Source organism: Oryctolagus cuniculus, chromosome 5 (genome assembly GCF_051225735.1).
Source record: "Oryctolagus cuniculus isolate XC-2025 breed Fujian yellow rabbit chromosome 5, ASM5122573v1, whole genome shotgun sequence".
NCBI classification, from domain to species: Eukaryota; Metazoa; Chordata; class Mammalia; order Lagomorpha; family Leporidae; genus Oryctolagus; species Oryctolagus cuniculus.
In genome coordinates, this window is record NC_142871.1 from 169,628,881 (window position 1) to 169,655,530 (window position 26,650).

The window sequence follows — 26,650 nt, forward strand, 5'->3', positions numbered from 1 at the left end:
GAGTGCTGCTTCGTGTCCCGGCTACCCTGCTTCCCGTCCAGCTTCCTGCTAACGTGTTGGGAGACAGCACTGCAGGATGACCCAGTACGTGGGCCCCCGTCCCCAACATGTACGGAGTTCCTGGCTTCTGGCTTTGTCCTGGCCCAGCCCTGGGTGTTGTGGCCATTCAGAGAATGAACCAGCAGATGGACGATCTCTCCATAATCCTCCCTTCCCTCTCCTCTCTCTGTCACTCTGCCTTTAAAAACAAAAGCAAGCTATGTTTTCCAACAGAACACCACCAACAGGTAAACAGAAATTCAAGCTATTTCACAGTCCACCTCTTAAGAAACCCAACACACTCAAAGTTCCAAACTCAGCCCCACCATCTCCATAGAACTTTAGTACAACAAGAAATATTTATGGAGTCACAGACATCTGTGTACCAGAGCCTCACTCGTGCATAAGCCTTGCTGTTATTAACGCAGTAAGCAGAAACTTCTCCCGGAGAATCATACAAGGGTCTACGAGCATGCCGCCATTGTAGAGTGCCGGCTTTTTCCGACTTTTTCTGAGTAGTGGTGTTGACTTCTTTTTCCAGCAGAAGTCTCACTCTTGTTGGACCTCACTGGGAACAGCATCACAAGCAGTCTCCCCATCCCTCTCCCAGGATGGTGCTGGAACACCTGCTGAGCTGCCGGGCCTGGGACCCCACCCCACAACTACATCCAGACACAGGAGAGGGCAAGAAAAGTAAACCACCATACCACACCACAGGCCTCTTCCCGTCTTCAGGAGGGAACGAAGCAAAATCCAGGGGCGAGTGTGCAGGGTGGTTTGACAGACGCACTGAAAGGACAACTGAGCCAAGTGGCAGCAGACCTGGAAAAGCAGCTGTCCACCCTCTGTCTCCCTTCTCCTCCACGTAAGCACGTCTTCCAAGTGGGTTTTCCAGGCACCGAAACGTGCTATTCCGGATACCTCTGAAGTAACTCTCAAGATATGCTAACACACTTTGAGTGGAGTAAAAGTACACCCCGACTTTCCAAAGTGCCAGAGCTCCTGGAGAAGACTTTCACATCTTGCCTCCAGAAATCCTGAAGCCGACCTTTCTCAGATGACGCACGTGAAGTGTGACTGAGTGAACGTGACTTGCCTGACACAAGGAACTTGCTGTAAATTTGAGATTTCCTGACATCAAGGTCTCCTTCTCACGTGTCTGTGGGAAGGCCCACTCCAGTGCATCTATTAGGGCATCGTGCTGGGCATCAAGCACGCAGCTTCCCAGCAAAGCCGAGTTCTGCGACATCTCTAGGACAAGCAGCCATCTTCCCTGACAACAGAGGCCCTGCTGGGTTACAGTGTGATTCCTCTAAAGAATCCGATAGCCAATCAGGCACTGCCAAGTTCAACAACATGGCAGGATCTCGGTTTGAGATAAGAGCAAAGCAACCATTCTAAAAATAGCCACCAAAACATGGGCAGAAGATTGCTGTGGTCTTCAGAGAAAGGCAGTGGCTCATTTCCTTCCGTATCAACCATGCCCTTCCAACCACTTCTGTTTCTTGACACGAGTAGTAACCAAGGAAGTTCTCTGATGCTTCTTCCCCGCCCCTTTCCAGCCCTAGGGTACTACTTTGTTTTCCTAATAAAATTCCTCCTCTTTCACCCTCAGTCTTCAAGGTTCTCCTGTCTGTGGGAGATCAGCGTGGAAACACGGCCCCTCGGTAGAATGCACTGGTCCCAACTTCACACCTACCGTGTCCTTTCTCACTCTGACTCGACTCTGTCCATTTCCTGCCCTGCCGCCTCACCTTTCCCAATATCAACCCACCTGACTCCAGCCCTGTTTATTCGTTAGACAGACGGAGCTCACAAAAATACTGCCTAAGTTGTGATTTCTTCGGTCTCCAGCAAGACTCAAGGTTGGCCGACATTCCAACATTCGACAGCTTTTACAGAAGTCAGATACCGGGGACACTGAATACAGAGAGTGGGTGGTCAGTACTGCTCATAGGTAGCATCTGTATGCATTCACTCTTAAGAGCCATGGAGTAGGAATCCTGCAAGCCTGAAAACTCCCACATTTCCCACCACCACCGCCGGCCGTACCTTCCCCAGCAGAACGTGGTAACCTGTAACGCTGGGAGGCCCCTCGATGAATAGCAGCTTGGGCTGGGCTGAGCGCACTGAGTGGTGAAGCCCTTTGCTGCTGCCCCCGCCTCCAAGCCGTGAGCCTTCCGAGTCACTTTTGGATGGCCAGAGGTGAATGCTACAGCTGGAACAGCCACTGGTCTCCAGGGCCCGCCCTCGTCCTGCCAGAGCCTAATCCCACCCATCCCCATGCGGCTGCTGTGATCTGGACAGGCGATCGTTTGTGATCCCCCCGATAGGGACGGGGTTAACACGACATCAGCTGTGAGACTAGAGAGGGCAAGACTCTCCTGACCCAGAGGAAGGATTTACTCAGCTCAGGCAGGCTTTACAAGTTCTCCGTCCCAGGACTGGTGCTGTGGAGCAGCGGGTTAAGTCACTGCCTGTAGCTCCAGCATCCCATACGGGGCTGGCCAGAGTCCTGGCTGCTCCTCTTCCAATCCAGCTCCCTGCTGATGCACCTGGGAAAGCAGCGGAGGATGACCCAAGTGCTTGGGACCCTGCACCCATGTGGGAGACTGGAAGAAGCTCCTGGCTCCTGTCTTCAGCCTGGCCCAGCCCTGGGCTATGGCGGACATTTGGAGAGTGAACCAGTCGGTGGAAGATCTCTCTGACTCTGTCTCTCCCTCTCTCTAACTTTGGCTTTTGAATAAAGTAAATAAATCTTAAAAAAAAAAATAGTTCACCACACCATGAGGCAGCCACCAGAGCATGTAGCCTTCAAGCTCTTGAAATGCAACTGGTTTGAACTGAAATGTGTTATCAGTGTAAAAAAGTGGAACAGATTTCTGATACTTCAGTATGAAAAAAAAGAGATGTAAAATATCTCATTCATGTTTTTAAAAAAAATATTTGGAAGGGACCCAGATGTCCATCAACTGATGATTGGATAAGGAAATTGTGGTATATATGCATGACGGATCAGCACTCAGCCATAAAAAAGAATGAAATCTGTCTTTCACAACAAAACGGATGCAACTGGAGACCATTATGCTTAGTTAAATAAGCCAGTCCCCAGAAGACAATGTCATATATTTTTCTGATCTGTTGTAACTAATACACAGAGTACCAAAAAATGTTATGTATAGGAGAGAAACTGACATTTTGAGATCAGATTATTCTTTGTAGCCCCTGTCTATACTCCTGAGGAATAGTGGTTTTTCTACTTGCTACTTGTTGGATTCTTTACTTAGTGGAAGATTAAGCTTGTGGTTATAAAGTAAACTGAAAATATGTCGCTGAAAAAGTTAAGAGAAAAATAAGAAAAGGAGGAGGAGGGAGGGAGGGAGAGAGGCAGCAAGGGAGGGTAGGGTGGGAAGTATTTTTATTCTATTAAAACTGTATCTATGAAATACATGAAATTTGTTCCCTTTATATAAATAAAAATTAAAAGGATATTGAGTACATATTGAAATGGTAGTATTTTGGATATACTGGGCTAAGTCAAGTGTGCTACTAGAATCGATGCCGCTTGTTTTCGCTTTTCCGTGTGGCTCCTAGAAAGCTTGCAAGGACGCATGTGGCTTGCGTGTGCAGCTCACACTCGATTTCTCTGGGACAGCCGTGCTCTGGACAAAATCCAACGGCTTCTCTGAGGATTTGCTTCCAGGGAAAGGGGAATGAGCCAGGCTGAAGTTTTCATTTCAGGTAGCTCTTTTAAAGATCAGACCCTTCTGTGGGCATCCCGTTGGCGGTGTTGCGCAACGGAAGGACCGGCAAACAAGAAGGCACCTCCAGCCGCAGCTCCGCCCCGCTGTGGTCAGCGCCAGCCTCGGCAGGCTCACATCCTCTCCCGGGGCCTGCAGCTGTACCGGGACACCAGGGCTCCCCGGGGCTCAGACAACTTCACCGTCCTCTCCCTATTTTCTAAAAAATACCTACCTATGTATCTGGGGCCGGCGCTGTGGTGTAGTAGGTTAAGCCTCCATCTGCAGCGCCAGCGTCCCATGTGGGAGCCAGTTCGTGTCCTGGGTGCTCTTGTTCCCACCCAGCTCTCTGCTGTGGCCTGGGAAAGCAGTGGAAGATGCCCACGTGCTTGGGCTCCTGCCACTCACATGGGAGACTTGGAAGAAGCTCCTGGCTCCTGGCTTCAGACTGGCCCAGCTCCGGCTGTTGTGGCCATTTGGAGAGTGAACCAGAGGATAGAAGATCTTGATCTCTCTGACTATCCCTCTCTCTGTCTGCAATTCTGCCTCTCAAATTAAAAAAAAAAAAGTATTTAAAGAATGTCTATCTATCGTTTATATATGAGACAGAGAAAGAGAGAGACAGACATTTCCCATCCACTGGGTCTCTCTCCATTAGCCAGGGCTGGGCCAGGCTGACGCTAGGAGCCAGGGATCCATCCAGGTCTGTCACGTGGGTACAGGGGCCCAAGCACCTGAGCCACCTTCCTCTGCTTTCCCAAGGTGCCTTGGCAGAGCAACGGTACTCAGATCCGCACTCCGAGGCGGGATGCCAGCACCACAGGAAGCCCCTTAACCGGCTGTGCCGCGACACCAGCACCGCCCTCCCCGTCACATACAGTCCTGTGTGCACGTTTCATGCCTCCAGATGCACACTTACAGGTTCTGAGATGGTGAATCCGCTGCCGGAATGCACAGGTATTTCACTCCCTGTAGAATGATAAAACGAAGCGCATAAGTGAAAATAAAGAGGGGGCCCTCGGTGGAGAACGTATCTAAAGGAACTGTTTACTCAGACCAAAAACTAAAAAATGGAAAGGAGAAGTTTGCACTCATCTTTCGTTGCCAAGGAACTGAGGGGGAAAAACTCTAATTAAGGCTCCTGGTTACTTTCCATGACCACACGAATATTCACTTTGCAAATAGCCTGTAGCTTTAGACAGAATTCAGAGCGACACAGGTGAGTCTTTTCCAGTGTCAGCAAGTTTCAAACAACCATCTCAGATGCCTGTTCACTTATCACACTTTTTACATGAATTTCACCTGCGATCCCAGCGCTCCGAAAGGAAGCTCCGTCAGTAAGAACATCAGCACGGTGACGGGACACTTCTCTTTACCGTCTCCACAGCTGCGGCGTCACCCACACACTGACGGGAGCCGTGCACCCCAGAAAGGACTGGTTCTATTTTGCCCATTTTTTAGAACAGTATAAGTTTGTGAATCAAACTAACACATTTCTTGAAAAAGAATTACCCGATTTGAAAAAGTTGACTTCATATAGTCCTCTATAAAAATGCAAAAAAATAGTTTGCATAAATTCATGCAACAAAAATCGTATTAAGTGTGAGTTTTATCCCAAACCTGGCTGTTTCTCATTCAGAAAGCACAGCTTAAAAGGTCTTCAATGCCAAATAAAAAATAGCCTTCTTTATAAAAAATATTTATTTATTTATTTGAAAGAGTTACAAAGAGAGAGGGAGAGACAGAGAGAGGTATATTCCATCCACTGGTTCACTCCCCAGATGGCCCCAAAGGTCAGTGCTAGGCCAGGCTAAACTAGGAGCCAGGAGCTTCTTCCAGTTCTCCCACGTGGGTAGCAGGGACCTAAGCACTTGGGTTATCTTCCGCTGCTCTCCTAGGTTCATTAGCAGGGAGCTGGATCGGACGCAGAGCAGCCGGGACATGAACTGGCACCATATGGGATAACATAACCTTTGCAGGAGAACATGGCTTTATGAAAAATTAGGTGAACTGTTTTAAACCCTTCCTCTTTTAATCACCGAATTTCACAGCATGTGCCACCATGCCATGGATAACAAAGGGAGAAACTCACTGGAAAGCAGAAAAGTAGCCAAGCAAGAGAAGGAGGCAGACAGCCAAGTCCCTCAGCACCTCAAGTTACGAAACGACTTATCTGCTAGTCACTAGAAATGTTCACAGTTCTTCGAGAAACGTTCGCGGCCATCATTTGGATTTCTGTGTTGCACACATGTGCTACTATTGTCTGGGAAGGAGCACGTCTGTTTGTGGCTGCCCAATCCTTCCACGGCCTCTGCACCTCCTGTGGCTCCCCAGAGTGTGAGTCCTACTTTTCCAACACAGAAGCTGCGTGCGCTGCATTTTCCAATCCCCCTTGCTATACAGGTGCAGACCGAAGAGCTGATTCCACCAACCGACACTCCACGACAGGATGCATTCGGGAGCAGCACGTGGGAGAGGGGAGGGGCAGGGGTGCAGAGCCACGGGCCACTGTGTCTCGAGCCCTGGGGACCACGCCTGGGACTTCAGCTGACAGCCTGTGTCTCCAGCTCTTCTGGGGGAACGTAAGCTCCCCGTTGTCTCTTAACAAGCCCCTCCCTTCCTGTTGACCTCCCACCGTGGCGAGAGGTCAGTACAACATTTTCACCTTTATATTTCCTATGTGTTCTGTCCATCTTCGCAAAAGATCGAAAACATTCACCATGATTTTGAAAACAACGTATGGGTCTGCTGTGGCCCAGCAGGTCAAGCGTCCACTTGCGACACTGTATCAGGGTGCCAGTTCAAGTCCTGGCTGCTGCTTCCAGCTTCTTGCCAGCACATCTGGGAGGTACAGAGGAGGGCCTAAGTGCTTCAGTGTCTACCACCCAAGTGAGAGGCCCAGTGCAGTTCCTGTGTAGCCTGGCCCAGACTTGGCTGGTGTGGTCATATCCACAGATGGGAGGAGAAATCTCTCTCTTTCTCCCCCCTCCCCCGTCACTCTGCTTTTCAAAGAAAAAAATCTTTAGAAAGTTAAAATAAATCACGCAATCTACTAGTACATATTCCAATAAAGTCTCTTGGGGTCTTGACAGAGTTGAGCTAATTCATGGCCATTTACCCATATGGGAACACTCCTTCCGGACCAAACACAGTTCACATGTGCAGGTTTCCAGATCAGCTGGCATGGGGCTGGCATTGCGGTGCCATGGGTTAAGGTGCTGCCTGCCACACCAGCATACCGTTTGTGCACCAGTTTGGGTCCCAGATGCTCCACTTCCGAATCAGCTCCCTGCTAATGCACCTGGGAGAGCAGTGGAAGATGGTCCCCTGCCACCCATGTGGGAAACCCGGATAGATGGAGTTCCTGGCTCCTGGTTTGGGCCTAGTCCAGCCCACTTGGGGAGTCAACCAGTGGAGACATGGAAGATGTCTTTCCCCCTCTGTAACTCCGCCTTTGAAATCAATCAATGAGTCGATCTCAACAGAAAAGAGCAGCTGGCACGGGACACAGGGAAGCAGCCGGCTCTCCCTCGGCTGACTTCCACTCCACCGTGCCCACCGGCCTCCTCGGCCGCTGTGCTCAGCTTGCTGCAGACCCAGCAGCTGTGTAGGCTGCTCTGGGACTCGTGGCAGCTCTCCAGGACTCGAAGGCAGCCCCGGAGCCAGGGAGGCCTGGCAGCCCTGACGCAGAGGGCGAGGAAGCGGGAAGCACGGCTCTAACTACACGAGGTCATCTCGCGCCTCCCCTCCGCCAGTGTGGATGAGGCACTGGTTTCCTGCAGCATCAGTGGGATGACTCATCAACTTTTCTCTCTGACTCTTCGGCGAGAGTCGGCGGAGGACTGGGCACCGTGGCTTGTGAAATCCCTGCCTCCCACACGCTTGCCCAGCCTCCCTCCAGACCAGCACCTCCAGAGGGTCTGGGGGAGCTCAGCTTTCCATGTCCCTTCCACTGCCATCTCCGGTCTCCACGTCTTCACCCCCTCCAGGCCACGGGAGCGGATCTCCTCTCCAAGACAGGATGGAGACACTGCCTGTCACAGTGCTGATTCCAGCAGAGCCTAAACCCAGCCTGGTCCATGTCTTGGGAGGAAAGAAAAAAATTCCGAAGAACAGGCAGGGGCTGGAGAGAGGGCTGGTGCCACTGCTTTTTGCTATCCTAAGCGCATTTGCCATAAATGCCCACAGCAGTGCAACTGGAAAGCCCTGTGCTTCCTTCAGACAATCCTGGGATGATGTCACGCGGCCCTTGGCAGTGACCCATGCAGGAAAGGACAGAAAGCAAGTGCACCTTGTCAGGTGGGCAGAGACTCTGGAACCACAGGGACATGGTGCAGGGCACCCCTGCCCACAGCCACAGAGGACAAGGGGCTCACTTTTGTCCACACTGGGCCCCTCACCCTCACTGGCGGCAGCTACAGCTTCCCATCGATGAAACTTCTGAAGAGGAACAAAGAGGCTCCTGACCACAGGTTTGGGGACCCCCTGCTGCTAAGGCAGGACAGAGAAGACAGACAAAAGCACACTGTCTCAAAGACAGAACGACAACAGAAGCAGCTCCCTGGGGTGAAGCCAGGCACTAGCCAGCACCTGCAGCAAGAGCGAGGTGAGGGTCAGGACACACAGGGGTCCTACTGCGAGAACAGGCAGGGCAGAAGGAATGGATGGAGCACAGCCCCGTCGTCCTGGCAACCCCAGGAGCAGGCGAGCGGGGCTTCAGGCTGTGCCATACACAGGCACGCTGTCCACACCTGCTGCGGCCACATCTCCTGCCCCTGCCCGCTCGCATGGAACGTGGCTGAGAACACCTGACTGCGCTCTGCCACCGGCTCAGTCAAGGAGGGAGAGACAACTGTCAGAACCACTCAGCCGCTTGCCGCCAAGAGCATCTATTTATTTTGACTTAGTCATTAACAGAGCACACAAGGGGTCTCTTGGAGGCCACAGGCGAGAGAACCGGAGCTACCTGCAGGAGGCTTCAGCTGCCTGCACATGTGCACGAGTCGTGACAGTTGCTTATTAATCCAGAAAGCGGCCCAGGGCCCCAGTGCCAGCGCAGATCTAGCCTAGCACCACTGAACTGAGTCCTGCAAGTGGGCTCCTGCTGTGTGGCACTCACACCCCAGCTACAGGACTCAAACGAAGGAGAGAGAGAGAGACGCGGGGTGGGCTGTGCTTTGTGAGGTTATGAAAAGTAGAGCAAACTTAAAGGTCACAAAAAAAGCTTATGCACCTTTCACATTTTATTTCAGAGTAGCTTTATATGTGCAAAACAAAAATTGTGCGGGAGGAATTCAGAGTTCTGTCATTCCATTTCCCCATCCAGCATCTCATATTAGTATCACTGCCACAACTAACGAACCACACCCAACCCCCTTTTAACCTTTTATCCCTCCTATAAAAATTCTAGAAAAATCTGAAACACTCGTAAGTAATAAACACAGTAGCAATGTTTCCCAGCAGCATGGCACTTGCTATAGTATTGTATTTATTGTATTTATTTTTATTTATATTGAAATCTAATTCTCACTTAAATCACCCACACTTTCCATGATGGTGCAGCAAAGTGGACTGGTAGAAAGCCAACGAACGTCCACTCTGCCGGAGCTACTGAGCGTCAGCTGTGGCTTTTCGAGTGCTGGGGCTTGTCCGGTATTACACTGAGCCTGGCTCAGTTAAGGGAATGGGACCACCACAAGCGTGGCAGAGTGGCCAACTCCTCTGAGCACATGGCACTCTGAGTGGCCTGACACCCACAGACCTGCACCAGCACCGACGAGGTGGGCACCAGCATGGGGAAGAGGGGAACAATTCAGAAAAAGTCCCCACCTATGCTGAGGTGACCACATAGACACTGAGTGTTCCTGGTACCAAGCGTCCCAGCGATGGGCATGCAACGATGTGGTGTGAACATCAGGAAGACACAGAAGAGAAGCAGAAGAGCCAGGAGCCATCTGCACACAAGGGCTTTCCGGTGAAGCTTCTGTGTTTTAAGTTTCGAAAGAAACAAGAGGCATCTCTGGGCCGAGAAGAGAGCATTCCAGAGGCCCTTGCTGAACAAAAAGCTAAAGCTGAGTCCATATTCTCAACAAGTTCGCATATTTTCTCAGTTTTCTGTTTCAACAGGTATAGTAACCACCAAAAGTAAAAAAGGTTTTGGCCTTGCTTAGGGCTTGAAACTCAAGATTACAGTTAAAACGATACACGGGCAAGGAGCTGAGCAGCAGCCGAGATTCTGATTTCAAGAGTAGGAATGAGATCAAACTCTCGCTTGTTTCAAGTATGATTTCTAGAGCTCACTGTTCCTCTCCTTCTGAAACAGCGTCAGTAAAAGTCTCCTTCTGCAGAACCGAGCTGGTGTTCGGCTCTGCACAGGGAAGATCCAGCCCTGCGAGCGTGGTCTGGTGTCTCCCAGGAAAGCGAACAGAGACCCGTTACGGACAGGGTGGCACGCCTGCATTAGCGGGAGGGGTCAGGAACTCGGTGCAACGGAAACATGGGGACTGGAGGCCTTGGTTTCTCCTCTTAGCCCATCCAGCACCTGTGACAGCAGGAGTGAGCCCAGGCAGGGTCCTCCACAGAGATGGGGTCTTCTCCGTGACCACAACCACCTCTCGGAGGCATCACGGCGGCCTGCTGACCTGGATCTCTCTCTTCACGTGGTTCATTCACCCTGTGAAGGGGGCAGTGGGACAAGACAGTGACCCTATCGAGAGCTAGTGCCATTTCAGTCTCGAAAACTCAGTTCCACAAACAGAAATGAAGTTAAAAGCAAAATTTAAATCGGGACCGCCCCTCCCCCCAGTGAGAAGCAAGACCACGGCTCACACACAGTTAACAAACCACACACCCAGAAAAACCTCTCCTGTAGACATCACTTGCTGCACTTTGTTTATTGTGGGAGAATACAGAAAAGATTTACCACCTTAGCCAATTTTAGGTAGAGTGATACACACACACAGAGAGAGAGAGAGAGAGAGAGAGAGAGATCTTTCATACCCTAGTTCATTCCCCAAAAGGCCACAATGGCCAGAGCTGAGCCGGGCCAGGCTGAAACCAGGAGCCCAGAACTCCATCCTGGTCTCCCATGTAGGTGGCAGGGGCTCAAGCACTTGGGCCATCATTCATTTGCCTTCCTGGGTGCATCAAGAGGCTGGACTGGAAACAGAGCAGCCAGGAGTTTGAACTGGTGTTCCAATATGGGATGCCAGTGTTGCACACAATGGCTTAATACAACACCATTGCCCCCTCATGTTATCAGTGTTTAAGTACACTGTCCAGTGGCATTAAGGACATCCACTATTGAGTGACCACTGCACCGTCCATCTCCAGGACCTCCTCATGGTCCCAACCTGAGACTCTGGCCACTGAGGACTAACTCACCACTCCCTTCTCCTCTGTCACTGGCAGGCCTCATTCTCCTTTCTCCCTGTGACTGGCTATTCCTGCACTCTATAGAAACCTAACGGTAAGTAGACGCTGAGAGAACTGACTCTGGATTCCAGAAGGCCAGACCCAGGAGATGGTGACTGCTGACTTGAAATTGCAGTGGGATGCACTCTGGGTTGGACGGCCTCATCTCTGCAGAAGCCTGTGTTCCAAGGAAGCACACGAGGACTCCCACCTCGTCCGATGGGTAGAATCAAGCCGGTGCTTGGTATATGCATTTTGATTGGTTAGTATTTCTCCTCCCCATAACATCTGGATAATGTACTCAAGGTTAAAGGAAAAGAGAAGAACCTGAAGTAACATCCTTAGGAAGATCACACCTACAAACACGTGTGTACAGACGGACTACCAACTGGAGGTCCACACGAAGAAGGAGAAATGGATGACAAGTGGGTGGAATCCTTGGCCAGCTCCCTTTTGATTGCAAGAATCTCAAAGAAACTGTCATATGAAAACCCTCAGAGCAGTCAGATACGGTCCTCTGGTTGTGCTGCATACCCACGTTTCACTCCAGGGTCTAAACTGAAGAAGTACACGCTTGCCACTGATTCTTCCTGCACGAGCTAAATTTAGGAAACGCTAACTACAAATAATGACTTCCAAGAACTCTGTGGTCCTTGCGGGGTGGGGAGGGGTGGGCAGGTAGAAGTGGAGAGACAAGATTGAGCCTGGGGTTGGATTTTGTGAGACATGATGCAAATGAGAAACCTCCAACACCTGCTGCCTTCTTTCAGGTTAGTCAAAAACCGATGTGTGTTTGACTCGTCAGATCAACAGATGAGGGCTCAAGTGTTTATTTTTGTTCAAAGTACTTCAACGAAAAGCTAAAGTGGGCATAGTCAGCACATCCAGTTTCCTTAAGCCAGCGCGGGGTGGGTCATGCGAAGGCAGCGGGGGTGGGAGCCACACAGGCTCCTACCTGCCACCGAAAGCCACCGCTCGGTTCTCAGGTCCCTGTGTGGACTGGAGGTGCACAGCGGTGACTCATGAAAAACGGGCCCGGTGGGAGCTGTCGCCCCAAACCAAGGCCATCTCCTGTCTTACTTAAGGAAGGAGATGCTGGACAGCCATTTCCAGAAATTACCCTAAGTGAAAGCCACTGATTAGAAACCATCCAGAGACATCAATGGTAGACTTGTCAGAAGCTTTCTCTAAACTGGTATCGTCAAGGAAGGCTCTCTCTCATGCATCTCAGCTCCTGAAACAGGGTCCCTGGCTCCTCCCTGCCCACCCGACACCAGTATGCAGCCCCCTGCCCCTGATCTCGCTCTCTGCCACTGTCCCCAGCTCATCCGGCTGCAGGACACTGGGCTGCGTGCAAGTCTCAAATCTTCTGTACTTTCCTGCCCCTCCAAGTCCCTGCTGTTTCCTCTTTCTGGAACACCCTTCGACTCAGGGCCCCGCCTAGGGGCTCCTCCTCGGTACAAGCGCCGTGGTGTAACCCACTGGCCTCTCCCCTCACCACAGCCTCCAGCTCCTGCTCTGCACACCCCACGCACCCCGGCACAGCCAGCACACGCAGGCAGGAGGAAGAAAGCACACTGTTAAAGTCTGAATTTTTCAGAATTCTGGAAGTGCTGTTCCTGGGCCGGCCAATGCACCTGCATCGGCTCCAGAGCCAGGTCAGGTGCCGGGGGACAGAGGCCTCGGCACTGCGCGGCAAGACACTCCCCAGCAGTGGAGAATTCCATCAGCGGAGAGCATGCCACTGACAGCCATTTCCAGGGGACAACGTGGTCCCAAGCTTCAGGCCTGGCTCCTGGAGGGCCCCTCCCAGCGGTGCCCCACAAAGCCAGCCTGAGGCCTGCGATTACTGGGGCACAGCCATGCCTGCTGGCCACCTGTTGTCTAAGGTCCCTCCCAACACAGCACAGACACCCTTCAGACCCCCCAAACGCTATCCGGGCCTTGACAGAAAACAGTGCACCGAGGAGCGTCCAGGCAGTCTCATCACACACACACAGTCAGCCTGCACATCCATGCTCTGCTACATGTTAACAACAGCTGGGACAGCTACCGCCCTCTCAGCAAACGGCTGTGGTCACCTCTCTTCCCTACTCCACTAGAGACAGAGAGAGAGAGAGAGAGAGAGAGAGAGACAGAGACAGAGAGAGACAGAGACAGAGAGAGGCCATTATTTCACCCCCTCTTCCCTCCCGCATGATGTCACAATATGTGAACGTCACTAAGGGCACTGCCAGGAGACAGTGGGTGTTCAACAGATGGTGGACGGCAGCAGGCCTCTGGTCAGTGGCTCTCCGGTGATGCTTGGTCACCTCACCCAGACCAGGCTGGGGAGCTGGGAGCAGGTGGCTCCAGGACGTGCCTTCAGGGAGCGAGCTGGCCTCACTGGAACACAGTGAGGCAGGCACAGGGCACTGCTCAGAATAGCACTCTTTGGCAGGTGAGTGAACCAATGCATCCTCAGGCTCCCCTGGCCTGTGATGTAGACAAGGCTCAAGCTACAGCATAGGGAGTGGCTGGCAGTGTAGACCTCACCTGGCAGCACCGAGGAGCCCCTTTCTTAACAGCACTCCCCGTGCTCCCAGCCTCACGCTGCTTCCTCCCTCTGTTCTGGGAAGGAGGTAGGACTCTGGCCAGTCCTCTGTGGGTGGGGCTCCGACTCCACATCATGAGCCGAGGCAGCTCAGCACCAGGGGAGTGGAGGGAAGCCAGGCGGGGGACAGCAGCTCCCCCATTTCTCTGACTACCCTACAGGTAAAGGCGGCCTGGTGGAGACGCACTGGACGCTCCTGGCGCACGCACACGCAGGTGCAGGCGGGAGGACAGGCTCCCGGCTGGCTGAGAGGGGCACTGCACTGCTGCCCTGCCCCCGCCTGCCATGGCCCTGGGCTGCAGAGAGCTATTTTTACCTCCACAGCTGCATCCTCTTGCATGCAGCGCAGAAGGAAGCCCCAGGCCACCTTGGTCAGAGTCCCTGTGGGGAAGCACAAGGGAGGCCAGGGGTCCTCACTGGGGTCAGCAAGCCCTGGCAATGACCACTGGAAGCCCTTCAGCCCTGCTGCTTGTCGCTGGGAGCAGTTTCCACGCACACGGGCAGGGACCTCAGTTTCCAGAACAATAACGATGCTACCTCTCCTGTGTCAGCTTTGAGATTTTTTTCCTTAGGGCATGGGGCCAGGCCACTCAGCAGCATGGCTTCCAGGGACCATCATCCCAGGCTGCACTGGAGCTGCCTCCTGTTTGGGTGCTGTGGCGCTGCTCTCCTGAGACAGCGGATTTCACATAACAGGTCAATGTGGGTTATACCTGCTCCACTCCAGGCTCAGGCCTCTCCCAAGGCCAGAACAGCCTGAGACACTCTGGGGGCCACAGAGCTTAGGAACAGTTCCCGGGGCAAGGAGTCTCATGCCAAGGGCCAGGCTCAACTCACCCCCCAGTCCCAGAGGGACAGAGACGCCTGTCTCTCTGTGGCCACTGCGAGAGGGCGAACGGACCGACGACCTGCCCCCCACCCCCACTCCCGTCGCTGCCTCCCTGGTGCCCTCTCCTTGCTTGGGCTTTAGTTCCCACCGACTTGTAGTCACAGGCCTCCACAACTGTCTCCCCGTAGCTGGGGAAAAGTCTGAGAAGCAAACAAGGATGGCCTCCCAGAGAAAGAAGCCCTAGCTCAGCTCCATCCACCTCCTGCCTTCCCGTGGCCCCCGGGCTGTGAGCCACCCGCAGTGCACTACCCCAACTTTCACTGAGCATTTTATCTGCTTTCCCACCAGAAAGGAGGGCAACAGGTAGCTGCCGGTGCCCCCGCTCAGTGATGAAGGCTGAAACTTGACGTCTTCCCTAGTTGTGGTGATAACTGAAAGGGGAGAAATAATTTCTCAGTTCAAACGCAGGGTTTGACAATATGCTTCACCCCAGTGCACCCACGTGTGCACACACACACGCACGCACACGCACCTCCAAACCATCTCAGGGAGTCAGGCCACAGAGACGGGAGGCACGTTACAAGCAGCACACAGGGCGCTGGCTCTAGCGCCTTCCACTGAGCTGATGAAACTAGCTGGGTGCTGTTGCCTCACTCTCGGGCTTTTCAAATACGGCGGGATCACTTCCCCTGCAGGTGTGGGCCGACACAGCCCCACCTGCAGTGCCTACCGGCACAGAATCATCACAAGCACCTGGAAACAGCACATTTGCTTAAACCAGTCTTTGGTAAACCAGGCTGCATCATGATTTTCCTTATGGTAAACACCAACAGGGGTTCCCAAGGAGCCCTTTACCTCAGCTGTGGGTCTTGCCCAGTTGCTGTCTTTAGCTTTCTGTTCAAACTTTTGATTGCAAACTGGCAGGCCCTCCACCCAGGGAGCTCTGAATGCAGAATTCCCTCGGAGACACCCCCTCCCTCCCCGTGACCTGGAACTGGAGGCACTCCTGCTCCACGGATACTTCTTGGGCTGCTTCCTCCAAACCAAGCCACTCTCGTCTTCCCAGCCCTTCACTGAAGCTTCGCATCCCCTGTGAAGCCTTGTCCCTCCTCCCGTCTCAGCATCTAAAACAGCTGCACCCTCAAGGGTCTTCTTGGGTTGATGAGCGAAGAACGGCTGACTCTGGGGTGAAAGGAGACAGACTCTATCCAGGCACAGCGCTCGGTGGTGCCCTGCAGGGAACCCAGAGAGACCGTGCTCACAAGAGCCGAGTGCAACTGGGATGCACGCAGACTGAGCAGGAACCACAATGTGCCGCCCTCGCAACATCCACCTGGGCCCGGGTGAGATCTGTGTGCTGTGCCCTGGACGTGGCTACACAACCCACAAACGCGTCACGGCAGGACGGTGTCACAGCACACGTGCACGCCGACGATGCTCAGATCCTGCTGTCCAGCCTCAGCCTCCCTTCCGAGCCCCGCACCTCTACCTGCTTGTGAACAGCACATGGGCATCTTGCCTAGGCCTGAGCCGGGCACTTTCTCCCACACCAGCTCTGCCCCAGGGCAGGCACGGCTGTTGGTCTTTTTTCAGCCTGTAATGCTGTAGCCTCGGGTGTCCCCCCATCCCCCTCCACATCTGTCTAAGCAGCAGACAACTCCCGTTCACTCCACTCGAGAAGTGACTTCTTGTCGACATTCTGAAGCCGTCTGATGAGACTCCTACAAGCTCATGGCTTCCCGATGGACTGCTGTCTTTTCATGTACATAGTCTCAACCTTTGTCCTTTTCTTGGTTTGCTTTCAACTCCATTTCATCTGATAAAACTGTTCCCGGGCTCCTTTCTGTTGGTTCGCTTGCTGGAGAACCCGTTCCCATCCTTTCATTTTCAACCTTCGTGTGTCGCATTGTGGGGGACTCAGATCACATCAGGCTTCCATGTCTAGGAAAATAACCCACCCTCCAGTGTCCCAGCTCAAATCCCCACTTCTTACCAGGATTACAGGAAGGGCTTGGGATTCCCAAGTCCACACCATCCACAAGCCAGCCTGCTGGGAAAGAATCTGAACGTGTCACCTGACTTGTGCATGGACCCTCTCTGGGTTTCTGTTTCCCCCAAGGTGACCAGACAGCTCATCTCCACAAGCCCTCTCCTGGTCTGTGCTGAGCCTGCTTTTCTGGCCTGGCCACTCCGTGGACTACTCAGCTGTGTGGTCCCCGACTGACACACATTGCCTTTGCAAGTCCCAAGCCTTTGCACACGCTGCCTCCTCTATCACGAATCTCACCACCAGCTCCAGCTGTTTCTCCTCTCCATCACTCCCTAACAGACCTCAGCTACGTGCAGCGTCACAACACATGGGCACCTCTGCCAGGCCTTGCTGGTGGCCACTTGCTGCTGAGCCTTGCCTCTGGAGTGCGTGTGCAACTCTGCGCCTTTCTAAGGATTTACATGAATGCACAGCTTCATCTTTGTTCTCTGTGTTTGGTTTCAACTACAAGACAGGTGATCAGTAAATGTCTGCTAGATCTAGAGCAACAACCCCCAGTTTGGCCAAAAGGAGAACTGAGGATGTACCACCCTCGCCCCACTGCACAGACCACCTTCTGCACTCTCTAACCAGGCGGACCTCCTTGTGGGATCTCCTATGGCCACAGGGATCAATTCCTCCAGGCAATACCTGCCTCCCCCTCCTGCCTCCTGTGAGGCCATCTCAATGCTGTCTCTTTACAGTGTCTTCCCCAAATCCCCAGCCCTGGGCATGTGGACCATGTATAGACTTGACAGCGGCCTCACATCCAGGCCACACATCCTGGAGTGTGCAGCCATGCGAGCTGCAGTGTGTGAACGCATATCTCCCTCGGCTTGGAGATCCTGGCAGATCTTGCCACTTGCATATTCACCACTGACGACCAGGAGGGATGCAAACCAGGCAAACCCTCTCCCCACGCCAAGAACACAGTACTTAGCACACGTGCACTTGGGTCTTAATCACGCACAGGACTCAGAAGATGAGAGACACCAGGGGGGCGCAGTGCAAAATGCTCAAGAAACTGAGAGTTGCCCTGCAGGAGGAATCTAGAAAGAGTGTTCTGTAGAAGTGTGCCCTCGGTGAATGTGAGTCCTGAAAAGAAGGAGCATGGCAGAACTGCAGGCTGCCACCAGAAGGCCAGGCCCAGAGAAGCGGACAGGAGCTGACTCAGTGATTTTAGGAAGCCCGGCTCCTCCCCAGAATCAGTGCTGGAATTCTCCCAGTGCTCCATCTGCAAACGAGTCTGTGGCAGAAGGGCCACAGGCAGATGCAGCCACCCTCTCGTGCACTTGACTGCCCACACACAAGGAACTTAGACGCAGCCTGATTCGACACAGAGCGATTACTAGACAGTTTTCGATACCTACCATGATCATTTCTGTTTGAGTCATATCTATTTAAGTCTGGGGTTGGCGTCAAACAAATTTGCCTCGACACATGAAAGCTGCTAGAGGCCTTTGGTGGAGAAGGCACCGCTGATTCTTGGGCTGCATTAAAGAGATTTTCCTAGAGCGGTGAAAACAACCGAGGTTTTCTGGAAACAACTGTCAACCTGAAAAACCTTTCCCGGTGACACGAGGACTTGTTTTTCAAAGGCCCTGGCCCTTGCCAGCCACTTGGCAGGGTGGTGTTTTCGTCATGCCAGTAAGGTACCTGAAACCACTCACCCCGGAAGCATGCCCACTCCAAATAGGAAAGCTCACCCAGGGCTTCCGGCTGGATCACCGGGTGAATGTGGGGACCCTGAAGATGGGATATAAACTCACGCAGGAGCGTACAGATACTGAGAACAAATTCAGTGCCACTAAAAAGATGTGGCTGGGGCTGTCCTCTCGAGTGGACAACATGCTTGTTTTGTGCCTGTTGACCATGGGTGACCACCACACATGGATCCGTGAGACACGGGATGCTTTTGGGCCAGGAGTTGACCTGTCACAGCACGGCCCACCCACCTACCCACCCTGCTTCCCTCTCCCTCTTCACTCACAGAAACACTTTGGGGATGTTCTCGTTGTAACACACACATTCAGTCACAGAAGCACAGAGCAGGAATGGAAAGCACCCTTCCTGCCTGTCCCCCTCCCACTGCCGTCTTCCAGGGAAGAACCTCGCTGCAGAGACCGCGCGGCACCGCCCTTCCGCACCCGTACCTGTACTGCTTCACCAAGCTCAGGGAAATGGAATCAAAAGGTAAATTTATTCTATTTAAAAAAATTTGTTAAACCCATGCAGTTTTTTCATAGTATGCATTTCCATGAACTTTTAAAAAGATCCTTGTATGCAGGAATTAAAAAAAAATTGGCACCAGATAAAGTCACCTTTTAATTCCATTTTCCATTGACTTTTTTTAGAAAATGATTTATTTATTTATTTGAAAGCTAGAGTTATAGAGAGGGAGAGGCAGAGAGAGAGAGAGAGAGAGAGAGGTCTTCCATTCACTGTTTCATTCCCCAAATGGCTGCAACAGCCAGAGCTGTACCCATCTGAAGCCAGGAACCAGGAGCTTCTTGGGCCCAAGCACTTGGAACATCTTCCACTGCTTTCCCAGGCCACAGCAGAGAGCTGGATTGAAAGTGGAGCAGCTGGGTCTCGAACCTGTGTCCATATGGGATACTGGCACTGCAGGCAGCAGCTTTACCCGCTACACCACAGCACTGGCCCCATCCACGGACTTTTTGAAGGACTCTGGTCTATATACATACAGATGTGCAATATTACATAGAGGAGATAGTATCGTGGGTATTATTCTACACCTTGCTTCTTTCCCCTAAGGAACTGTTCTGTGTGCAAATACAGAGATCTTCCTTGTCTTTTTGAATGGTTGCTGCTGGTTGCCGAATATGGCTGGACTGTAACTGACCACTCTCTGCTGCACAGGCAGGCTGGCTCCAGTTTCTCCCTGCGACAAACACAGCTGCCATGAACATCTGCACAACCTGTGTGTGGCAGGGTTGGGGGAGGGCATGTGGCTTTTGGGGTTTATCCTTTTTGTGTCTACAGCCTCTGTGACTTGCTGGTCTTGGAAAGGACAGACCCACGGGTCCCAAGAGCTGATTGATGCGGTCACCAGGTGGAAAGGCAAGGGATGTTCCATGGGTATGTTGAGTGGCACCAGAGCGGGGGCCCAGGCAGCCAGGCTCTGTGTCTTGAATCCTCTTGTGAGCTGACCACGAGTCCACAAAGTCTGATACAACACCTTCCTGCACCTTGCTCCCCCCCCAGCCTTGGGCATGGGGTCCTGACTATGGCATTACCTACCATCTCTGTCTTGGATGCACGCTCCTCCTTACAGACCAAACCAAAGGAGCTGAAGGATGCCCCAGAGATCACTCGAAGTCCAGAAGCTCCGCAGGGGATTCTTGTCATAATTTAGTACGAGAGGATTCTGAACTAGAGAACAGGGTTGCTGCATAAAATACGCATCCCCGCCTGCCCGTGCTTCCCTGCAGGTGAGGTCCTGCACACCCAGCTCACGTGGGTGAGGCGCACCCAGCTCACGTGAGTGAGGCGCACCCAGCTCACGTGGGTGAGGCACACATAGCTCACGTGGGTGAGGCGCACCCAGCTCACGTGGGTGAGGCGCACCCAGCTCACGTGGGTGAGGCGCACCCAGCTCACGTGGGTGAGGCGCACCCAGCTCACGTGGGTGAGGCGCACCCAGCTCACGTGAGTGAGGCGCACCCAGCTCACGTGAGTGAGGCACACGCAGCTCACGTGAGTGAGGCACACGCAGCTCACGTGGGTGAGGCACACGCAGCTCACGTGGGTGAGGCACACGCAGCTCACGTGGGTGAGGCACACCCAGCTCACGTGGGTGAGGCACACCCAGCTCACGTGGGTGAGGCACACACAGCTCACGTGAGTGAGGCGCACACAGCTCACGTGAGGGAGGCTGCACTGCACTCATCGGATCCTTGGCTTCCAAAATTACTCAGGATCGAGAAATCATTCTTGACACAGCTCGACCTTCACACCCCTCCATGAGCTGCGAGTGGCCAAAGACATGATTTCTTTCTTTTTGTGGAGCTGAACGTGCGCGTGGCGCTTTCCCTGTGCCCAGCAAACACCTGCAGAGCCGGCACCCATGTGCCAGACCCAAAGCGAGTGCCTCCAGAAACCCCAACACGGCACCTGCCTGCCACCAGCTCAGGGGCCAGGCCAGGAGACTTGGAGCACCAAACAGGTACCATGCCGTCTGCTATGGTCCAGAGGCTGTCCCAGGACAGACAGCACAGAGAAGGGGAAGAAGCCCTGTGGCTGGTGGGCACTGGAGTGTTCCTCTCAGAGCCAGGTGAGCTGGGGCTGGGCTTTGAGGCAGGGGTGGACTTGGGCAGGCGAGAGAGGGAGGGAAGGAGAAAGACGAGAGAGTTGAAGCAGCTTGCTCGAGCTTTAAATGCCTCTGAGCACCTCGCTTCTGTCCTGGGGCGCCTCTAGCCAGGGGCCACTCGGCCCCCGGGGACAGACCCAGTGCCAAAGGACAGGACTATCCAGGCAACCCGGGCATCTCACCTTGGCGAGGGTTTCCTTACACACACACACAGGTGAGTGAGACAGCAGTGCAAGAGGGGCAACAGCAAACATCAGGACCAGGGCAAGATACAACTCACAGAATTAAATTCTGGGCAGCGTCACCGGAAGAAGTGTCCTTAATATTAAAGGAAACATAAGACAGAATCACCAGGAATGATGAAAGTCTGCCCGTGAAGGCACTCTATTCTGTTAAACAGGAAGAAAACGTAAATGGTTCAGAATATACAAGCCACACTAAAAAAAAGTCCCAGCTGAAGTACAGCCCGTAAATCCTAGCTGGTTTACATATCGTCCTCTGCTTTGCATGTATACGTACAAGCTATTTCTCTTTTTAATCATACAATATATATCATTTAACAATTAAAATCTTTAGGTCGCCAATCTAGTGAAGGCATGCGAAACGTTCAAGGCATTTTTGTTAATAGTGAAAAATAGTTTTGCTTCCTGCAGGTGCTCTGGTTAAATACACAGAATGAAAAATGAAACAAACTCTGAAATTTTTACCTTAGGAAGATAGTGTTCTGTTTCTTTTTTCAGGGGAAGAGAGAAACCTTTCATTGCTCAATATTACTTCCTCAGCATCTACGAATAATTTCAGGCTTCTGATTTGAAAAATCACGTCTCTGACACAGGAGTTTTCATTCTCCCCATCCCAAAACCTGGAGAAATCAGTAGGCACCGAAGTCACAGGCTCACACCTGTCACATAGTAAGGGACACTTCTGAGAGAACAGAGCAACCCCCTGTGGAGGGCTGAGCAGGGCATCAGAGGAAGGCGAATCCCCCACCAAACTTCACCATTATCTTCCCAATTCTGGCTCTACTTTCTGTAATCAGTGTGACAATGTTTCCCCCCAAGGGCACTGTCTGGCAGGAAGACTTCAGCTTCCAAACCTAGCTCTGCTGTGAGCAGTGCCCTAGCCTGGGTACTCCACGGAGGAGCCAGGGTGATGCCATCCACTTGGCTCGGCATTCCTGAGAGCGAGGTGCAGAGTCCGGGCCACAGGAGAGGAAGTCCTGGCTTGGAGCTCCCTCCCAGGCCACAGGGTCAGAGCCAGGTAGTTTGAACTCCCAGCCTCCCCCAAAGGCCCAGGCAGCTTCTCACTCACACAGCACAAAAGGGAGCTGCCGCAAACAAGGACCCGTTAGATTCCTCGCCTGATCCAAGCCAGGCTCTTCTCTCACTGGACTGTAGTCACCGAGGATATTTATAAAACAGCCACGATACACAGCTGGTTTATACACAAAGGGCTCTGCCACCACAGACCCCAGGGCCTGGCACACAGTAGGAGCTCAACAGAACGAATCACTAACCCCTTGACTTCAAGAGATTTGTCTGCAAAGCAGCAGGACATGTGAGGACGGCATTTGCGGCAAAACCAAAATCCTGCCAGTCAGAAGCAGAGAAGAAGAAAGCTCAGTGCTGGGGCCGGGTGGGGAGATCACCACTCACACCCAGCTACCGCTACCGAGGCGGCCATGACAAGCAGCAGGCGTGCTGGGAGACTCTGGCCTGGGAGAGAAGCTGGCTTCCCATCCAGCTGCCCGGGCCGGCTGTAGGGTCCTTGGGCAGGGCCCTTCACGTCTCTCAACTTCAGGATTCTGGTTCACGCAGCGGTGGAGTCGGACCCCACTTTGCTGGGATTCCTGTGTCAGACGAAGAGCGGCGGGCAGAGATGGAGACGGAGCTCTTCGCGTCTCGGCTGTAACTCACAGTCAGCGACTGCCACGGTCCGGGAGTTTCTCCGGCGTTTCTGGGACCCTTTGTGCTGGGAGGTCTGCCTGTAACTGGGGGCTCAGGCCCCTGGTCTCCTGGTTCAGAGCGTACAGAAATCCTGTCCCGTCCACCAAGGAAGCACCAGAGGCTGCCCAGCTCCAGCCGACCCCCAGAACTCCCAGAAGGCCTGAGACCAGCATCTGCCAGCCTCTCCCCCACGTCAGGCTGCCCCACAGAGACCAGGCACTGCCAACACAGAGCTCCTCCCTACCCCCAGACTACCCAAATGATGCAGGGTCACATCTAACCCAGCCCAAATCAATCGGGTCATCAGTTCCCCAATTCCTCCCTAAATGAAACCAATCAATGCGCAACGACTGAACATGTCTCTAGCAGACCGTCCCTTGTGGGTGCGCTCGCTGCCGCTGATATTGGCCGAGTCTCAGCTCTCGCCACTCAGAGACGTTGTAACAGGCAAAAGAAGGTACAGTCTCCATCCCCTCCACAGCAGGTTCTTGGAACAAAACAAAGGCAAAGAGGACCAGGACGTGGTGTGTGCACAAAGGCAGCCGGCAGCGGGCAGCAAGCCCAGGGCTGGGGCTGACTGCCCTCCCCAGGAGTCTCAGCTCGGCAGCGGGGGAGCAGCCCTCAGAGCAAGCACCCGCCCAGGAGCCTTGCCCAGGCTCCAAGGGGCAGCACGCCCTTCCCAGGGCTTCCTTCTCGGCATCCCCGTGACCTCAGCAGGTGACGGGGACAGGAGCGTGGGCTCACACAAACTGCCCCTGCTCGGAAAGACTGGCACATGTATTCCTCCAGCAGAGAGCCCTCCCTCCCTTCTTCCATCAGCACAACGGGGAAACCTTCCGAGAGGCCTCCACCGGCCCAGCCCCCGGGCTCAGTGTTTCCCCCCACCCCGCCGGCATCACGTCCGAGCCCATCCTGAGAGTCCTCCCAGAGCCCCGACCAATGACCCCGGTGCAGGAAGCCGCCCTCAACCGCGTGCCTTCCTTCTCACTCAACTCCCCCACAAGAAGAGCAGACGGAAGATTGCAAGCGTCCTTGATGACGGCTGTGAAGCACCCAAGTGCTTAAAAACCCACCGACACGTTTGTCGGAAGCCACCCAAAGACGTGTCTACAGTGTGGTGCCCGGGGCCTGCCTGGAACAGCAGCAGGACACATGGACACAAGGGGCTGAATTCTCCCCCATCACGCTCAGTCCCAGACTCGGGCACCTGCCGTAAATTCGGGGCCATCGGACAAACACGCTTGGTTTTGGGATCCCAGCCCTCTCCTCTCCCGCGCCTTATTCCGGCCTCCTGCTGGGCCCCTCACCAGGTGGAGCAGCAGCCCACCCCTTGGGCTCAGCCCTGCACACACTGTCCCCTCTCCCCTTCATCCTGCCCTATTTCCCTCCAAGAGTCAGGGCCAGCCTAACAGCTGCCGCAGAATAAAATCCACCCACCAGTCCCCACCGACTCCACACAACCAATGACCCTGACTCATCTCAGGCTGCCAGAGCTCAAGGCTAGGGAGTGCAGCTTGAGATTTAAGACAGACCAAACCCTGCAACTTCGTTCTGTTAATGAACGCGGAGGGCGAGTTCAAACGACTTCTGGCGCTTGCGTTTCCCTACTCCTGCAGTCAGAGGGGCTATTGTTTGAGTGGCTCCTTGGCTAAAGATTATTCATGAATTACCTGTGATCAAGGGGGAAGGCTATTCAACAGCGGGGCTAGTAAAGACGAGCTCACACAGAAGCACTCGCCAGCAAGCTCAGGCAGTGACAGCACCCAAAGACTACAACAGGATGTCCCCAGATAAAGCCGTCCCTGGGGAAAAGGGGGCAGAATTTTCCGTCTTCCCCTCAAGCTTTCTTCTTCCCTTCCTCACTGTAAAGCAGAGTTTGTCCCTTGTAGATGACACAGGACAGCACGTGGTGTGTTGCTGGTGGAACGATGCAGTGGGCCTCAGGGGCTATGCGCTGGTCTCTCTGTGCCTGGGTTACACTCCCACCTGCTTCACGCACCTGCCGCCATTTCCCGTGTGCAGAATGGGGAGGCAGGACAGGTGAGGACTGTGGCTCTTCCATTTCTAACACGTGGAGATCTGGCATCTGGGCAAAATCACAATGTGAACATATGTAAGGGCCGTGGCCACACATGGCAATGTGTTCCATGAAACAGGGTGTTCGAGTGTCGAGCGAGGAAGGCCTGGAGGGTGAGGGGGAAGGACCTGTATGTAATTTATTAAAATAAAGGAAACCTCAAGCCTCATCTTGTGATTAAAGAGGAAGTCAATCATGACCAGTGTGCAGTTTAAGTTGGCCATAGCTTGGCTATATTTTAAATGCAAACTATTGTTGATTTTTAAAAAAGCTTTTTTCAAAGCAACTGTGAAGCTCAAAAAAATTTTTTTTGTTGTTTCCAATAAAATCAGGCTGCAACACAAATCTTCCCACGTTAGAAAAAAAAAAAAAAAAAAAGCAACCCGATGAGCTGAAACAGCAGAAGGAAGTGGAGCTCACGGACCTGGAGGAACGGATTCAGGTTTGCTCAGCACCCATGATGCTCTGCTGCTGTCACAATGAATGGAGTCCCTTGTTCTGCGTTCTCCCCTGTTCTCTTCTGTCTCTGCTTGTTTCATGCCAACTATATTCTGGCAGCTCCAAATTGGACTCCACAAAATAAAAATAAAATAAAAAATACTACCTTCTCTTGAATGATATGAATTTCAGTGAAAACAGCTAGAACCGGGATTGCTTCTTTAAGAACAAGTCACCCCTCCCTCTCCAGCACCCCACCCTAAAATAGAAAAACACATACAAATCACAACCACACGCACATTATTTGCTAAAAAGAGGTAACTTGGGCTTTGTCAAGGCTAATAAACAGAAATAGATCTTGCTCCTGGCCAACAGCTAAAACCGTCCAGCGGGTTAAATTGAAAATGTTTTTGGAATTAGTATGCAAGTAGACACACCCTGTTTACCCCAAAACCCAAAATACAGCAACAGCCTCTACGCTGAGAGTTTCCAAAGTCTCCTGAGACCATTTACCTTCATTGTCTCTGACTCTCGAATGCAAATCAAAGGTATCTGAGCTTAGATGGGGGAAAACCAGGAAATGAGCAGCCTGGGAGATGATTTTGAACGGAGTGAGTGTTCAGTGTCCCTGCACTCCAGAGGGAAATGCAGCTGCAGCTCACTCTTTGGCACTTAGCCAAGACAGCCAAGCCAGCAATGCTGCTGGAGCACAGAGGAACACACCCGGCCGCCGTCGCCGTGCCGAGGGCTGGGAGTCAGGCAGACACAGCCTGAGCACCAAACGCAGAGCGCCAGCCGCTGCGGGCACACAGAGAACAAGGCCGCCGTCCTCAGTGTCGCTTCCGTTGCCAGGGAACCCAGTGCAGACCCAGACACACACCTGCTGAAGCCCTCTCTTACCTCCAACATGGGCCTGGCACTGTCGTGGACAGACAGGATATGTGTCACCTTGTTCTTGCTCAGCTGTTCTGCATCTCTGGCGTCTGTCATTGAACAAAAGGGATGAGTGTGTTAATTGTCTCTGAAAGTTAATACTCCGTAAGTCCAGCCAGAGAAAAACAAAAGCACACAACAATTTGTTTACTTCTTTCTTGAAACTTCATCATTGAACATACTCAGAACAATCTAGATATGGGAATGGAGAGCCATGGCTTTTATGTGTTTTGTCTGTTTTTTTTTTTTTTTCTGATTGGCACATCTTTTGATCCAGAGTTTA

At 52.9% G+C, this 26,650-nt stretch overlaps 1 protein-coding gene across 25 annotated transcripts in view; it reads right to left on the bottom strand.

Annotated features, from left to right (window-relative positions):
• DUSP22 (dual specificity phosphatase 22) overlaps positions 1–26,650 on the bottom strand; it is a 59,635-nt gene that overhangs the window by 14,397 nt on the left and 18,588 nt on the right. For 17 of the 25 annotated variants that reach the window (XR_016234402.1, XR_016234401.1, XR_016234400.1 and 14 more), the window contains 2 exons: positions 26,335–26,417; positions 4,699–4,748 (listed from right to left, as the gene is read on the bottom strand). Coding sequence is in view for 12 of the 25 variants with exons in the window: in XM_008248486.3 (XP_008246708.1) it covers positions 4,699–4,748; positions 26,335–26,417 (133 nt within the window). In the remaining 13 variants the exon portion in view is untranslated. The remainder of the gene's footprint in view (positions 1–4,698; positions 4,749–26,334; positions 26,418–26,650) is intronic. The other 8 variants (XR_016234404.1, XR_016234403.1, XM_089333510.1 and 5 more) reach the window with 1 other exon arrangement.